At 36.4% G+C, this 17,218-nt stretch overlaps 1 protein-coding gene and 1 long non-coding RNA gene across 2 annotated transcripts; both read left to right on the forward strand.

Moving 5' to 3' along the window:
- Window positions 1-1,124: 1,124 nt before the first annotated feature.
- On the forward strand, window positions 1,125-4,627 carry LOC119080670 (Werner syndrome ATP-dependent helicase-like). Its single transcript, XM_037189101.1, has 4 exons — window positions 1,125-1,853; window positions 1,920-2,629; window positions 2,691-3,489; window positions 3,549-4,627. The coding sequence occupies exons 1-4, from the start codon at window positions 1,236-1,238 to the stop codon at window positions 4,518-4,520; spliced, it is 3,099 nt and encodes a 1,032-aa protein (XP_037044996.1). The 5' UTR covers window positions 1,125-1,235; the 3' UTR covers window positions 4,521-4,627.
- Window positions 4,628-11,982: 7,355 nt separating this feature from the next.
- On the forward strand, window positions 11,983-12,870 carry LOC119080823. Its single transcript, XR_005088382.1, has 3 exons — window positions 11,983-12,201; window positions 12,293-12,407; window positions 12,465-12,870. It is a non-coding gene; the product is annotated as an uncharacterized LOC119080823 (long non-coding RNA).
- Window positions 12,871-17,218: the final 4,348 nt, after the last annotated feature.

The raw sequence follows: 17,218 nt of genomic DNA on the forward strand, positions 1-17,218 counted from the left end.
TTGACAAGACAGTTTTCTATGAAAATCATGTGATTATATTAGAGTTTCTTCATTTTCATAGATCAAGAGTAACTGTAAACCCGAACACTGACAGCCACACCACCGTCATGAATCAACAGTAAAGTTGATGTTTGTTGAACTGCAAGTAAAACCAAAACTAAAAGAACCAACAGTAAAAAAAATTAGGAGAAAATTTCTCTGTTGATTTATTTGTTGAACTGCAAGTAAATAAAACCAAAACTAAAAGACCAAATCTAAAAGACCAAAACTAAATAAAAGATTTTAACTATTGCTACGATCGAAAATTTCAATAACTTGTCTCGGGGACAAGTGGGTTAGCCTGGAGAGGCGCCACATTTTTTTCATAGTACTTCATTTTCTACGGCTTCTTTTCATGTGAACCAACTTCACCTTTGTCATACAGAACAAATCTCACCATATGAAGTTGGTTCACATGAAAATAAGCGCAGTGACAGCTGTAATTTTATGACAGAATGTACTCTATTGCATTTCTTCTTAGTTTCTAAACATCATTCTCCTTATAGAAGAACTCTAACCTCAACTCTGCCAAAAAAATGTAAATTATTGGGCTGCCGCCGATTAATTTTGTGTTTCGTCCGGATCCGGATCAACAAAAACGTTTAATTTTATAGACTTCCTACGAAATTATAATTGTTTCTTGTGTGGCGAAAGTGTTTAAGCTTTTTACAGTGTTTGTCAGTTGTGTGGCATACTGTCAAGTTTCAGTATCCTATTTAGAGTACCACTCATGCTTGAAGTGCGTTGACTTGATCTATACAAACCTTACTGATAATTTTGTATAAAGTGTTATGATCGGAGCGAGACGACCGAATACCAGTTAATTATAACTTGACTTGGGGTACTTGTCAAAGTATTTGCTTCTCTTTCAACATCTTACGATGCGAGTGAGAGGACCGAAGACCAGTTTATTACAACTTGCCTTGGGGTATTTGTCAAAATATTTCTTTCTCTATCAAAAACACTTTATCAGTATAAATTAGTTTACTACTCTTTTATCATAACAATCTCGCGGTTTTTACATTGCAAAATGAACATACCCCGGACTAGAATCTATTCTAACCACTCTCACTATAAAATCATCTAGTACTCTCTTGCCATGCAAAACAAAAACTACGACGCGCACGCTTGACATTTTATTGTTTTGATTCTGTTTGGTTACAATTTGTAGTTTTGTGTTGAACATAAAAACTAAAATGGATATCGATGAGTTCGATGACGAACTAAGTTCGATGACGGAAGACGATCTAAAGTTTCTGGAGGCCGAAGAGTTAAAAAGCAGTGAAAATTCACCGGATGTTTCCATGCGAGCACAATCAATCACAGAGAATGCAGAAACAATAGAAACTATCGATGATGCTGATCTCACACATTTTTTTGAAGAGGATGGCGAGCCTGATTTGGAAGATTTGGAATGCTTGAAGTCGAAATTTCGTCACCAGTGCTTCCGAGCAAAACAATGGGATATCATTAAAAGTCTGAGAGAAGGACGGGATGTGTGTGCGGTCATGGCCACGGGCTACGGAAAGTCTCTCTGTTATCAATTTACTGCAGTCCGTTCCAAGAAAATAACTCTGGTGGTGTGTCCCCTAATTGCATTAATGCAAGCTCAAGTCCACGATCTGACGAAATTAGGCATTTCTGCGTGTTTGGTTGGCAGTGCTCAGAAAGACCCAAAAATTTTGGATAAGATTAAGATGGGCAGCTTTGCTATTATTTATAGCAGCCCGGAATACTTACAAACCTGGAACGGAGATAAACTATTGTCAATCATAAAGAGCAAACTGGCACTGGTGGCTATTGATGAAGCTCACGTAAGTTTTTCCACGACCCTCTATGGAACTCAACGGTTTTGATAAATTCTTTTTAATCGGTTTCAGTGTGTGAGTCAATGGGGCCACGATTTCCGGCCAGATTTTCGTAAACTAAATGTCCTCAGACAGAAATTGCCAAACACGCCAATTTTAGCAGTAACAGCAACGGCAACCGAAAACGTCCGATACGACATAATTACGCTTCTGGGCCTCAACGAACCTAGAGTGATAATGACGAGTTTCGATCGCACGAATTTAGAAATGATTGTCAAGCGTAAAACAACGGTCATGGGTGATCTATTGCCGCTGATAAAAGATGTCAATGGCAGCGTAATTGTCTACGTTCTCAAACGTAAAGAAGCGGAACAGATCGCAAAAAAATTGAAAGACAACGCCATAATCTGTGACCACTATCACGCTGGATTGAGCATACCTCAACGCAGCGAAGTTCTGGACAAATTTTTGAACGACGAATTGAAGGTCATTGTGGCAACGATCTCATTTGGAATGGGTATAGATAAGAAGGACATTCGAAATGTCATCCACTATGGTTCGTCGAAAAATCTAGAATCCTACTATCAAGAGGTAGGACGAGCTGGCCGTGACGGGAAACCCGCGAAAGTCATAACCTTTTTCTCACCCGATGATTTTGAGCTGCACGATTGGTTTTTGGAGGTCGAATCGACAAAGCGAGAATTGTCGGCGGTGATCATGAATTATCTGAGAAGTCTTGGGGCAAAAATGCGCGATTTTTTGTATTCGACCCAATGCCGCAGGTAAGAGAACTAGTTGATGTAATTTTCAATAAAATGCGTCCAATAAACCATTCTTTTCCAGAAAAACTATTCTCCAATATTTTGGCGAAAACACATTACCAACACCGCGACCCAATTGTTGTGACAACTGTACAATCGGCCTTGGTTCATGGAGATTGACTGACTTGTACGAAGATATCGACGACAACGGTATCTACGACTTTTCCATCGAATCAAAGATATTACTGGAGGCGATTAAGTGTTTAACGCTGAACGGCGTCAGCACCGAAAAAAGTTTGCTCAAAAAATTTCTAATCGCAAAATACGATCAAAGACTGCAGCAAGTACAACGGGATCGTCGTTATGGGTCGGGTCGGAGTCATTCCGACCAGTATTGGCTAGCACTGATCGAACAATTGTCACAAAATGAGTACATCGATATCGCACCGGACGGGAAGACTGTAACGTTGACATCGACAGCAGAAAATTGGTTGCAAAATGCAGTTGGCCTACGGTTAAAGGCCATCGGTCAGATGTTCGAATATTTCGACCGCAAAGCTTCGACACCGCTCGTTGTTGGGTCAAACAGAACAAATCGATACAATGTTACCAGAGCTTCGACCGATTTGCTGCGGAAGGATTACGTGCTGAGCGACGAGCTACTGAAACAAGTTTTAAGCGAAGTTCGTGACGCTATTTTCAACCTCTCTAAAAATGTTCCGGACAAAAATGCCATTGCATCGATGACAGACCTAGATAAAATGGTCAAGGCGAAGCCAAGAAATTTGGATGAATTCAGATACGCGTTGAAGGGTTCGTTCAGCGAAAAGAAAGTAAATAAGTTTGGTCCAACGTTCGTTAATGTTGTATCCAGATTTACGGTAAGACCGTTTTTCTTTGCCAGGCCTGAATTTCTGACAAAATGATTTTAATTTGACAGAGCGCCCAATTGGAAATGCAGAATATTTTGCTAAATCATCCGATGCCCGATGTAAACATGGACCATGTCGTGTCCCCACAAATTCTCCACCTTTTGAAGGAGCGAAAAACCAAGGAGGAAATGGTTCGGTTGACAAACTTGACAGAACGACAACTGTTCGACGACATTGTAACACTCATTCAAACTGGTCAACCTATTCTACAAACCGATATTGCCTACATGTCACACATTGACTTCAAGGTTTTCAGTCGACTAATACCAAATACAACAATCGATATCACAACCGTCGAACAAATTGATGAAATGACAACGAAATATTTCCAATCAACAAGTGAGCATGCTGACTCTGGTTTCGTTAGACTCGGCCTAACGTACTATGCAGTTCGTTTCCATTTAAATCGATTGTGTGTGCCATATGTTGATTGTGAGCAAAATGTGTTGGTCAACGCGGAAAAGTTGATCGCCGAGGAGAGATTGGAGACGTTGAATACCACCTTCAGCACTGATCGTCATTACGCACCATATTATAGAAGCAATCACTACAATGGTCACAGCTTTTTTGAACTCCTATTTGGCGATTATCTGGGTGGTCACATTTCCTACGATGCGTATGAGTACGACGAAAATTCGTACGGATACGATGGATATGAACATCATGATAGCGATAATACTAATGACAGCGATAGAGACGAAGCTGAAAGTGAGGAAGAGCGCGACGAAGTGAGCGAAGAAGAGCGCAACGAAGCTAGTGACGAAGAGCGCAACGAAACCAGCGAAGAAGAGAGCGACCAAGAAACGTTCGTAGTAAGTGATTCTGAAAGTGTGACCGATGATGAAGACGAAAGCGGAGAGAGTTCTTCTGATTTTAGTGACACCGATGATGATAGCGATAGTGATGACGACAGTGATAGTGATTTCGATTATGAAAGCGAAAGACGCAATTACGGTCGAAAGAGAAGAAGAATTAGTTGAAGAGGCTGTGTTCACAAGGAGTTTGAATCTTTGTTCAGAAATGTGGTTGGCTATAATCACTCTGTATAATACAAAATGAAAATTAAAATATTTTTTGTTACTTGAAATTACAGTTTTGAAAAACGTCTTGTTTGCCGAAGAATTGGAAAAAGATAAACTTTTAACGGTGTACGAACTGCAGCACAACGGATGTCAAAATTTTTGTTTTTAAGAATTTTCTACCCTTTCGATCAAAAACTCTATCATCGAGTGACCAAAGACCATCGACCGCAGAGGTGAAAATAAAACAGATGAAAATTTTCTGCAGTCAAATGTTAGTGTAAGAAAGGCTTAATATTTGATACAACAATTTGTAAATGATCTCTGGCTGTGTTAATAGAAAACCTTCGTGGTTGAGAACCGAGTCAACTTCCGAATCGAGCGACTTTAACATTTCGATAAAAGTTGCGTAGCGCGGGTCGCTTCGTTTGACAATATCACACCCAGTGAAAAGAAACCGATGTTCAAATAGTTATTTTCCCATATAATCCTTGTCATAAAATCAGTGATTTACCCCTCGTAAAAAATACTTTCAGCGTAAGTTAGGAACAACGTTTTTCCTAAACAACGTCGGAAATACGCACAGAAGCCAGCTCTTGATAAATCACGGTTACTAGTTTGAAAAACTGCCTCAACCTGCTGTTTTACAATCTTAGAAACAACAACCTTACTTCATATTCCAACATATTTTGCATGGCTGCAACAAAACTTGATCTTTTTCGTCACTGGATTTATTTTTTATCAGTCAGTACCAAAAAGTAACGGAAGTTTATTATTAACTTTGAGGGAAGACATGTTTTATTGGTAAAAGTAAATTTTTCGATGTAACAAACACTATGGCGTTGTTGAATGATTGCTTCAAATGCTGTGATTAATTGGACACTACTACTACATTCAGTCAAAGGACTGACTACACAAAAATACACTTGAAGAAATCAATTCATTTAATTTTTCACAAAAAACAAAACGATTTGTAATTCAAAAAGAAAACAATGCAAAACGGTCATTTATTTGCCACAGCCTCCATAATAGCCTCCTCTTCCACCACCATAATAACCTCCTCTTCCTCCACCATAATAACCTCCTCTTCCACCATAATAACTTCCATAATATTGTGGCGTTGCAGAGATTAACTAGAGAAGTTTAGAACAGAAAGTAAAGCAAACCGAACGGTTAAAGCACAGTCTGAGTTTGTTCAAATTTTACCTCAATCATGGCTAATATTAAAAATATCAAAACTATGAAAATTGTTGACTGCATGTCGATTATTGTGAGTCACTGTTAATGTCGGAGATGTAATTAAAACTTAATTGAAAATTGATCGGCTTCCTTTTTATAGATCGGATGGAAATTTTATTTTAATTTGTTTTTTTTAGTCAGGGAAGGAAAATGCGTATTACGTCCCACTTGTTAAAGTATCTGTGTATTCAAAACATAAATAGTTTTTTATGTCACACGGTCCATAAGTGCTGAATCTCCATTGGAGACGTTATTTCGATCTGAACCTTTCACATTGCTTTATCTATGAGGTTACTGGATGTGTGAACTTTCATAGTCATATATTGCCATATACTATTATAGTGCGTCATGGCATTATTTCCTGAACAAAAAAAATCGAAAACAAAAACAAATTTTAAATGATAAAAATTGTAAATTTCTTGTTTACGATTTTAAAATTCAGGTAAAATGAGTGTATAATGAAACAGACGCACATTATTTGCAGAGACGATCTATGGTTTGTTACTTATGGAACTTATATTCCATCCAAGCTTAATTTCAATTCAGAAATGTTATGGAAAATGGAAATTTTCCAGGTTTTTTCTCACAATTAAAAACTCAATAATAGTTATTTACGTATCGATTGAGGAGGCCGAAAGAGTTACGTATTAAGTCACAGTGTGCTTGAACGATGGCTAATTAAAAATGTAATGTAACTCAAGTTTTATTGTCGATAAATGTTAGTCGATGTCCACTGATTATAAATCATGGCAAGTGGTCTGAAAGTGGACGGAAACTTTTTGAAAAACTATTTTAACGAGCATAGGGTCTCTCCTGCACAACAGTGTCAGCATGCAGATCGTACCATGCAGTTTAAATTAAAGGTTCAATTACCTTTCGAACGATACCACACTTTCTATATTTGTGTTTATAAGCGTGATGTTAGAAGAATATTTTCATACTTTAGCGCATTTATTCAATGTTGAGAGCTAAGATGGATATAGGTCGTCACTCTTTGATGTTAATTTCGTATTCTAGGAACTATTCTTGATTAAAAATTGTCAAATATCTCGAACATATTTTAGCTTGTTTGATTGATTCAATGTTTTTCAACATAAATTGCTTACCACCGCGAACACTTTTGAGCATCTAGGCAACGACCTAGTGCTTAGAAGTGTCTTATTTGGAAGGTGAATTGTCCTGGATCGCAGCTTTACGACGATACCAGATTTGCTATGTGTAGTGTGCCACAGCTGTGCTGCACAACTCAATTTACATGCGAAAGTCGGTCTACTCGAAAGTACAGAGATCGTAAGATTTTCGACTGAACTTAAAACTCTTTTCATTGCTAATGTTTAGTTTTATTTTGGTATCTATTTATGATATAATATTAATAATTATTCCAGAGTAGACTGACTAAAAAATATTCGAAATCTTACGATCTCCGTACTTTCGAGTTCGAGTATAATTCAAAAATTACACTTCAGATCTATGTTGTTGTCTCGTTTTCGCGGATGTGATAAAATAGAGTACACACTTGTCACGAAGTCGAGGCTTGCCGACTGGGGACGAAAGTTGAAAAATGCAAGCCCAAGGGCCGAAAGCGACAGAAAAATGTAAGCGTGGGCTTACATATCTGTCACTTCCGTGGGTTTACATTTTTTTCTTTGGTCCCTCAGTAGGACGCATATAAATGAAATGAAGAGCTTAGTTGAAAGCGTTACATTTTCAGTATAATTGGATAAATATTCGTACGCTTGTATTGTATGAAGCAACTTTCGTCATCTCGTCTCGTATAGATCATTTTGGGACCTGGTATCTGAAAAATCTAACACTTGTCGAACATTCAGAATTTTCGTCAAGTTGTAAAAACACAAGTTGTCCCAGAACCTACATTCAAGGATGCTCCAAATGTTTTCTATGTTAGTGCGTTGAGAATTTGAATACATTTTGAGTGAATGAATGGGTGAACAAATTAACCGAAATAGTACATGCATGTCGTAGTCGTACCTACGACTAGAAGTCTTTTTTAGCGTGTGAGAAGTTTCCAGACAGAGCCGAAGGCGAACCTCAAAAACGCCACAAATCCAGCAGAAAACCAAAAAAACTTGATGGAAGTGAATGTAATCACTGATTTTTAGGATCGGGAACGGGGTGGAGCATTCAGGAATAATAGAATCATAGGAACTTACCTCTGTTCACCTCAAAAATACTACAAATCCAGCAGAAATCCAAAAAAAACTTGATGGAAGTGAATGTAATCACTGATTTCTAGGATCGGGAACGGTGTGGAGCATTCAGGAATAATAGAATCATAGGAACTTACCTCTGTTCACCTCAAAAATACTACAAATCCAGCAGAAATCCAAAAAAAACTTGATGGAAGTGAATGTAAGGGGCCGTTCATAAATTACGTAACGCTAGAGGGGGGAGGGGGGGGTATGAGGCAAGCGTTACGGTTCTAACAAAATTGGGTCAAACTTGACCCTTTTAGCGTTACAGACCCGGGGGGGGGGTCTGAAAAATGTTGATTTTTGCGTTACGTAATTTATGAACGGCCCCTAATCACTGATTTTTAGGATCGGGAACGGGGTGGAGCATTCAGGAATAATAGAATCATAGGAACTTACCTCTGTTCACCTCAAAAATACTACAAATCCAGCAGAAATCCAAAAAAAACTTGATGAAAGCGAGCGTAATCTGTGATTTCTAGGATCGGGAATGGGTGGAACATTCAGGATTGAAAGTAATTGTAGGTTCTACTTACTAGTGGACATTGCAACACTTCGTCCACATTTTAGTTACAAAAAAATCAAAAAGAACCACTTTATAGGTTATAGAATATGCAAAACTTGACACAAAAAAAATGTACTTTTGCTACTCTAAGTTTCCAGGCTCGTATCTATGGTCCCTCTGAAAAGATCATACTCGGCCGGCTAGATCTGAAAGTGCTAGTCTTCAGCTTTCCAAAGAGCCCCATATCAATGAAATATGTTTCGATTTGGCCAGGTAAATTGGGGTCAAAGTTAGCGGGGTTTTTTGGGTCACTTTTTCGGAATCACCAAATATCTAGGACATTTTTCCAGTCCCAGAAAAAAGTTCTTCCATAAAATGTCGGCAATGAATGAGGCTCTCAAGCAAAACAAACCTTATACGAAAATGTTGTTTTTTAACGAAGATATTCAAGTTTTTAGTTTAACACTAAACCGATTATTTTACCGGTATTGCCGGTTCTCGACACCAAAAAAAAATTAGTTCCACAACTTTGACCCCTCTATCATATTCCATTGTCAAATTTTTGATAACCCCAGCGCGCGGAACGGTTTTTTTTCGACATAAGAACCCAGACTATTAAGACTTTATCCATTTTCTCTGTGAGGCCTTAGACTAAGGCTCTTAGTTCGTGGTTTTCAATCTTCAAGAGATATTCAATTTAATTAAAACTAATACAGACCCCAAACTAACATATTTACAGTCGTTCTGTACATAGAACGGGGGTTGTTTGTAAATGTCGTGACTAATGAAATAATTAAATTTTCATCATCTGATTCGACTCTAATTGGAATTTAATTCATGAGAACAGTTATATTACGCTTGTTTAGACCAATAATAAATTGAATAAACTGTAATCAATGTTTATGTCATTAGCCACTCATTGTATAATTTATAATGATACCTCTTTCCCGGACATCGATATTGTATAACTGCTCGTGACGATTGAAATTTATAAATCCGATAATAATTTTGTCATGTATAACAAGACTCGTTTTCAAACAAATATGTGAAAAATATCATATGTTTGTCCCTCATACATAATGTTTTGAAGCTTTGTTGAGGTAAGTGCATATCGAACGGGGTTGCAAGCACAAATTGTTAGCTGGACATTCAACATATATATTGAAATTTTAATAGCTGCTCGCGTGCATCCACCTATAATCAATTATCAAATGGGCGTTTTGTTATTGGACAAATAAGAAGTAAGTCGACTGTAATTATCGACTGCGTGCTTAATGTCGTTCGTTATGCTATACCTCCACTGTATATAATTAGCAACATTGAAGCAATATGCGTCCAGGATATAAAATAATGAATTACCCTATATACAAAAAACCGCAACCCATTCTAAAAATGTAATTTTACAAAATATAAAATAAAACTTTGGTAAAGCATGTCACTTCAGAAAAATTGTTAAGTGGAGAAAAATAACTATCTCGTATAACTCTTAAACGCAACATGATGCTTATTTGTCTACGGTATTTCGGGTAATTAATTATATTTAACGATGCATAACGAATGTCTTTCAACGCGAGTAGCGAAAAAGTCAACTGTTAAAAACTAATTTTCTTTGTGGTAGGTTTGTCATGGATAGAGAGGCGTTATTAGTGTTTAATGTCATGTTTAGCTGGTTCACATTTTGTATAATAACAACACAATTTGCAGCAATTAATTGAAATGAGAGTGTCATCATCAATGAATCTTTTGTACTTAATTCGGAACAGGATGATAGGAAAAGGTCATGACCCGGGCTGTTTTACAGGGTAGATGACAGATGGTAATCATGTTAATGACAATGGATAGTTAAGTTATCGAATCTATAAATTGATTTAATCTAAATATTTTTGACCGATTCAAATAAATTTACATGCAGATCTCGTGTGCCATACCCGCTTTGAGTGAAGGAAAGGCCACAAAAGGAGCGCTTCAGAAAGGCGCTAATATAGCGAATTAAATAAAAATCGCAAAAGCCAACTTGTGATATGACAAGTCGTCTCATGTGACCAGTCTGGGCCTGACTTCACGTTAGCTAGACCACTGAGCTTACACTTATCGTCTTTGTTGATAACACACATTTATTTAATGTATTTATTGTGTATTATTTATTGAATAAATGCTTCTGTCTGATGACAAATTCCAAATTCCAATCGGGCTAGTTCGATTAATTTAAAAGTTAGAACTGCGAATTCGGTAACAAATAGAAAGAAGCTCAAGTATTGTCACACTTCTACCCCAAGCTCTGATAAAATCGACTGGATAATTGAACAGAAAAATCCATGCTCTACACTACTTCGAATAATTTCTTGTATAACGTTCTTCCATCATAGGTAAATTTTTTCAGAAAAAAGTTCTTCCGATCAGTGCAGCCTAGTATACGAAAGCAAGGGGGCAATTGCACTCATGAAAAAAATTATGGAGGACAAGGCCAAATGACAGAACAACTTTAACGTTTCGTTGAGGAGTACAGATACCAAACAAGATTTCTAACATTTACTTTCGCAGGTGAACTTCAGAAAACTAAACCTGTCCCCCATAAGCATATGTAAAGTCGGCGCCTCTACTTCCGATTGGAATTGAACTTCAAATTCAAAATCATTAAACCTGTTACAGACAGCAGCACGGGGGTATAACTACAATCAAAAATTCTAGTTCGAATTTCAATGCGCCTACTTGGATGTCCGTGCATATTTTGACAGAATCCTGAAGTTAGTTTCAAATTAAAAATAATTTTAAAATAGGCGGGTCTTTTAAAGTTCATCCGAAATACAAAATCTTATTAAAGACACGTGAAATCAGCTTCTAAATTAATTTTGTGGTATTTTTTACTCTTGAACAACAAATATCAGAACATAGATCTAAATTACGCTAGACCATCAGATATTAAAACATAAAAAAGTAGTATAAAAGGGAGCACGCATATCAAATTTCATTTTATATTTCAATTTCATTGTAAGTGAGAATGCTTTTATGTCTTTTAAAAGACTTGTGACTATTATAACTGCAAAAACAGCAACATTAGACCAAAGTTATTTTCTCGATCATCCTGGTCAAACTACTGCCTTTAAATTAAAAACAAAAAACAAATGTTAAAACGAACGACAATCATTACAAATAACATGGTCAATTTATTGTAAATACTCAATTCCGAAAATCGGTCTCTATAGCTAATAGATACATACTGAGCCGACCTCGAAACAATGTGTATTGAAATGCATGCGGATACTAACTCGTTTTATACACATTGTTCAATAATAACGCATTACATATTTGAAGGACAAAAAGTTGGTTTATTCAACAACAAATTTGGGATTCGTATTTACAAAAATGGAACAATATTTTAAAGAAATTTATTTTTGACGTTTTTCGATTGCGCTTGTATTTTTAGGTATGTATTTACCAATTCCTTTTCTTTTTTGGCGATACTCCAACGCATTCTTTTGTATCATATCGAACTCATTAGTAGGCACTAAAATTTTTTCGGTCAGAACTTCATTTACGTGTTTAGTAAAAATTGAAATAATGTAATCGAGCGCAATTGAATCGAAACGCGATGAATTTTGAGTGTTATGAATTGGGCATCCTAGAGCATCGTCCATCTCAACAATGGCAAGCAGTTTGGATTTAAAATTCATCTCAAAGCAAATTTTCGGTATAACTTTTTCGACTTTTGTTATGATTGCTTGAACTCGTGATACAGACGTAGATGATGGATGAAACATTCCCAATTTCTTTGATTGCAGATCGGTCTTGCATTGGATGCATTTAACTCCTTTAATAAATTTTGCATAAATGACGCTTGCAACATGAGATAGAGTTTCGTCTTTTAAAGAGCAAATTGAATCGTCTGGATCGTGTGTGAGTTCTTCGTCATCATTTTTTTCTAAATACCTTTGACCGTTCTGATTTCGGCAGCCCTCACTTGAACCATCCGAATTTTGATTGGCAGCAAAAAATTTGTGAACGTTTTGTAGGAGACCCGAATCAAAGTCTTGCTCGCAATTTGACTTCAGCGAATGTCTTTTAACGAGACCTGTGACTATTATAGTTGCAAATGCAGTTTTGAACTGGCGTGTTGATGGTGCAACAGCGATGTGGCATACACTTCGAATTAGACCAAAGAAATTTTCCAGACCATCCTGATTAAATCTTCGTGGTGAAAAGGACATAATGTCGTATTGTAACAGTGTCTTTTTTATTTCTTGAAACCCGCGTATTGTTGAAACCAATCGATCAAGAATCTTGCATTTTTTGCTTGCTTGACCAACATTATCACCGGCTTTGAATATGAAATCCATTTTTTTAAGCATAGTTACAGCATATTCCCAGAAATTTTCATGATTACTGTCGACGCTTATTGCTCCTTTCACATCATTTTCTGTTTTTGTACCACCGTTGAGGCTATCGAATACGTCGTTGAAGAAAACAAGAATATCTGCTGTGCCAGTAACATCACTTTTTTTCGCTAGTCCATGATTATTTTGCTTTTCTTTCTTTTTACTTTGTGACCAAGAACGCATTTTCTGTCCCATTGTCTTGCTAAACACTTGTGCCGCCAATTTCACGTTCATTTTCCTTTTGACTGGATTGATATGCTCGTCAGTAATTTTTTCCACTAAACGAACCGAGCCAGTTTTATTAAAACCATGAAACTCGGCTATATCGTCCCAAGTGGCCACACGTTTTCTTTTACAATTTACGGCTCTATCACTTTTAACGAAATGCTTGAGGTTTTTGGTTAAAAGATTGTTTCGAATTCCTTTTATGATGTGTGGAGGGTCGAAAATATGAATAATTGTACGGTCCTCTACTTTGTAAGAGAGCAGCTCAGCCTTTGATGGTTTTGGCAGCGGTTTCTTGACTTTGCGTGTAAAATGATTGATAGATACAGCTCCTTTAAGATTCATACGGTGATCAACGGTGACACCACTTCGGTTTATAAGTCGATTTACAGCTGCAGCATTTGTAGCGACTTGATCGCACACCGAAGCAATTATTATTAAACCTATACAAATAAAAGTAGAACAAAAGGACGTTAAAAATAGTCACAGAAGTGGTTTCTCCACAAACCTGTATTTAATATTGCTTTAATAACCAATTCGATCAATTCAGACAATTCCTTTGCGCCAATATCAGCATTCGTCAAGAAGTAGGAAACCGGCTGTTTGTAAGATTTTTCAACTCCTCGTATCATGAAGGTCAGAGCGTGATTTGCAAATTTTTCAGATCTTGTACTTCCTAAATCCAAAAATCCGTCGATGTACTGTTTAGTTGGTAAATACTCCAAATGAGTTTTGAGGCTGATTTCATCCCAGCTAAGTATACATAATCGCTCTCTCTCTGACATATTGGCTACCGTATCCTTGATGAACTTTAATAGATTTTTATTTAGTCCGGCCTCAAAGAGAATTTTCGCTGAATGCATGCATAGAACCGAATAGGTCGGTAACGGAAATATCGTTGATACGAAATTGTAAGATTTTGGGCTCTGTTTGTACCATGCAAGAGCTAAAGACTTTTCCGAAAAAGAATATCTTCGACCCCGCCCGTTGTGACCATCATTTTTCAATAACAATTGCAAGAAACTGATTTGATCGGAATTCAAATTCTTCATAATGTGGTCAAACAGAGGGCTTCTCGTGATTTTTTGTTTACCCTTTATCTTGTTTTTAACTATCCGCAATTGTGTTCGTGTGTAGCGCAGTTTTCTCTTCAAAGAAACATAATCTTCACGGCGAATTGTAACTGTTGCTGATGTTTCCTCGATTCTTCCCTCCATCTTTGTTTTGATTCGTTCAACATTTTCCATGCCAACATTATCGTTTGGACAGTCCGAATCAATATCGAATGGAATTGTATCAGTCACCATTTTCGTCGTCGTATCGTCTAAAGCCGTTTCTTTTTTCATCCTAAGCGCATTCAAATCAAAATATCCAGGTGGAAACGTTTCAATTGAAACCACTTCAATCTTCTACAAACATAAAATAATTGTTTGTAATAACGGTCATAACATATTTTTTTTTTTTACTTTTCTGTTATGAGGGAGGCACATTGTTGACATTGCCATGCTACCATCATAGCAATAATTGTGCTCATCAACAAATGAATTCGTATTTGGTATCTCAACACTCGGAACAGCACGCTTCTTTAGATATTTTCTTGCTCCTGATGTGTAGTCCGCTGCTTCAAAATGTCTTTTGCACACCTTATAATATGAGTGTGGCGCATTCTTTTTGTTATTGACTTCAAACGCTTTTGTAGCTCCTATCCACCTTTGGAAAGTTATCCTATCGGTCGGAAAGCTATGAAAACCACCGTAAGTTTTACCACACGTTGGAACAACACATTTGACCATCTAAAGATAAGCACCAAAATAACACGGTTTTTATGCAATGAAATAAAATTTTACCTTGATTGTTTCAAATCGATGAAAATTTTAAGTGTCGAACTTCGATAGTGTTAAGTGAATACTAGATCACATGTAAAATGGAGACAAAAAACTAAACCAGTCTAGATATTAATTTTTCAAAATACCCGCTTGATTTAAAATTAATTTTAATTTGAAGCCAACTTCAGTATGCTGTCAAAATGTGCACGGCGATCCATGTAGGCGCATTGAAATTCAAACTATTTTTTTTATTGGTAGTTATACCCCCGTGGACAGCAGGCATATGCCCAGTATTGTTGTAGGGTGTATAACTTCCATCATAGCACTGCTTCTAGCACGAACACTCATTTTTGGAACGTCAAAAAGCCTCCAAATTTTCAAAAATGTATGCGTGTACGATTGCATGTATTGCATGTTTTTATTCTCACCAAGAAATCATGACTCCTATCTGTACGAGAAAATGCAAGGCCTATTTTGATTGCATTAGCATCCGAATATTTCTTATGTTCATGCTAGTAGCAGAGCTGTGCTTCCATCGATCTAAGTATTTTTAATCGGTTGATTTCAGATCTTGTACTTCAATTTTGTTAACATGCATTTTACTATATAAACATCCATATTACTCATTATTTTTGTCGTCGTTATCGATAACAGATGAGTAGCCGTATGCGACACGTTGATACGTGTTGTTGAATAAAACTGGTGGATTGGGTAATTCTTAATGAATTGATAAACTACTTTGCCTTTCATTAACGCAACTATATCACCAATATAAGTATCGAATGTTTTACTTCTTTTGATTGAATTATTTCCATTTAGTAAATCTAAACGGATTGATACAAGTTCTTGTACTTCCTCAGTTTTTAATTTACTTTGTCATTTTCTGCTATTTTCATGTTGCGTCATTATCAGGTGTAATAGATGGCTTCTTCCTTATGTTTTAGGTGTAGAAATTCGAACTTGATCATCGATATAATATACTGTAGATAATGATGCACGGAGAACGAAATTTCGTAAATATAGCACACATACAAGTGTAAAAAATACGAATCACAACACAAAACGAAGAGAAAATAGTTATTTGTGTATCTGTTTTGGATAATTTTTTTTAGGCAATTTCGCGAGTTGTACACGCGAAAGTGCCTAAAATCAATCGTCCAAAACAGATACTCAAAAAAAATTTCATGTAAGGGGTCGAAAACCAGAGAAAAATCTCATTTTCGGCCCCGACACATGAAATAGTTATTTAAATCACATGGGTCGAAAAACGGTAAACCTCGGTTCACAAACACGCATTCTCATGTTACAATACCCTCTCAGCTCACACATACACCTCGAATTTTTTTAAAAAAAATTTCGACCTGAGTCATTTAATGGCTTTTACATTCGCCTTTCATCGAAAATCACGAAAAACACCAAAAATTATCAATTTAATCGAAAACTAAGCACCAAACAAAAACAAAATATGTCGATCACTTCAATAGCACACAAAAATATTGCAACAACACGACAACGATTCTTGACAGCATTCGTTTTTGAAGAGAGAGAAGTCTCTCAGTTTGCTATGTCTACTACAATTATGATCGATTTGTATCATATACACGGCGCTTTCCAGTTTGTTAACTCTAGGTTAACAATTTCCAATATTTCATCCCTAGAGATTACAAATTCCAATATTTCATCCCTAGAGATTACAAATTTGTCTATGTGTTAGCGGTGAACATTTTGACATTTTCTAAATATGCGAATTCGATTTAAAGTCGTATTTTCGATGGAAGGCGAATGTAAAAGAAATTGAAATATTTGTATGACATTATTTCGCGCGCTTTACGTAAGTTACGTTACACATACATCCATGTGATATAAAGTTTATATGACATTACTTATTTATCTACCCTATATTATATCGATGGACTTGATACACATTGAAAATCATAAGAACGGATAACTTCATTCCGATTTGTGTTACTATTTCCTCTTTTCCTTTTTGTAATTCTCAAACTGCGTACTTACACGCATATTGTTTATTGTTAGAAAGGAATTGGAATTTATTCTAATTTGTCGCTTGAAAAATTATGTGGTAATTCTCGTTGGGTACATTTCATTTAGGAATTCTAGTTAATTATTATTTTAGATTAAATTTATTCTGTATATTTCGACGGTTGGGTGTCTCTATTAACTATGTTCATAGATTGGAATGTTAACTGAAATTTTTTATTTACTCTGCCGGCAATTCACACGCAATTCACGCCACTAATAATTCCCTAATTCTATTTATGTA

The sequence above is a fragment of the Bradysia coprophila genome, unplaced genomic scaffold (genome assembly GCF_014529535.1).
Source record: "Bradysia coprophila strain Holo2 unplaced genomic scaffold, BU_Bcop_v1 contig_350, whole genome shotgun sequence".
In the NCBI taxonomy this organism is placed as follows: domain Eukaryota; kingdom Metazoa; phylum Arthropoda; class Insecta; order Diptera; family Sciaridae; genus Bradysia; species Bradysia coprophila.

Excerpts from the sequence above, each read along its gene's own strand:
- LOC119080670 (XM_037189101.1), top strand. The coding sequence starts at position 1,236 with ATGGATATCGATGAGTTCGATGACGAACTAAGTTCGATGACGGAAGAC. Across the intron at positions 2,630-2,690 it reads TATTCGACCCAATGCCGCAG|AAAAACTATTCTCCAATATT; the intron begins GTAAGAGAACTA and ends ATTCTTTTCCAG. Across the intron at positions 3,490-3,548 it reads ATGTTGTATCCAGATTTACG|AGCGCCCAATTGGAAATGCA; the intron begins GTAAGACCGTTT and ends TTAATTTGACAG.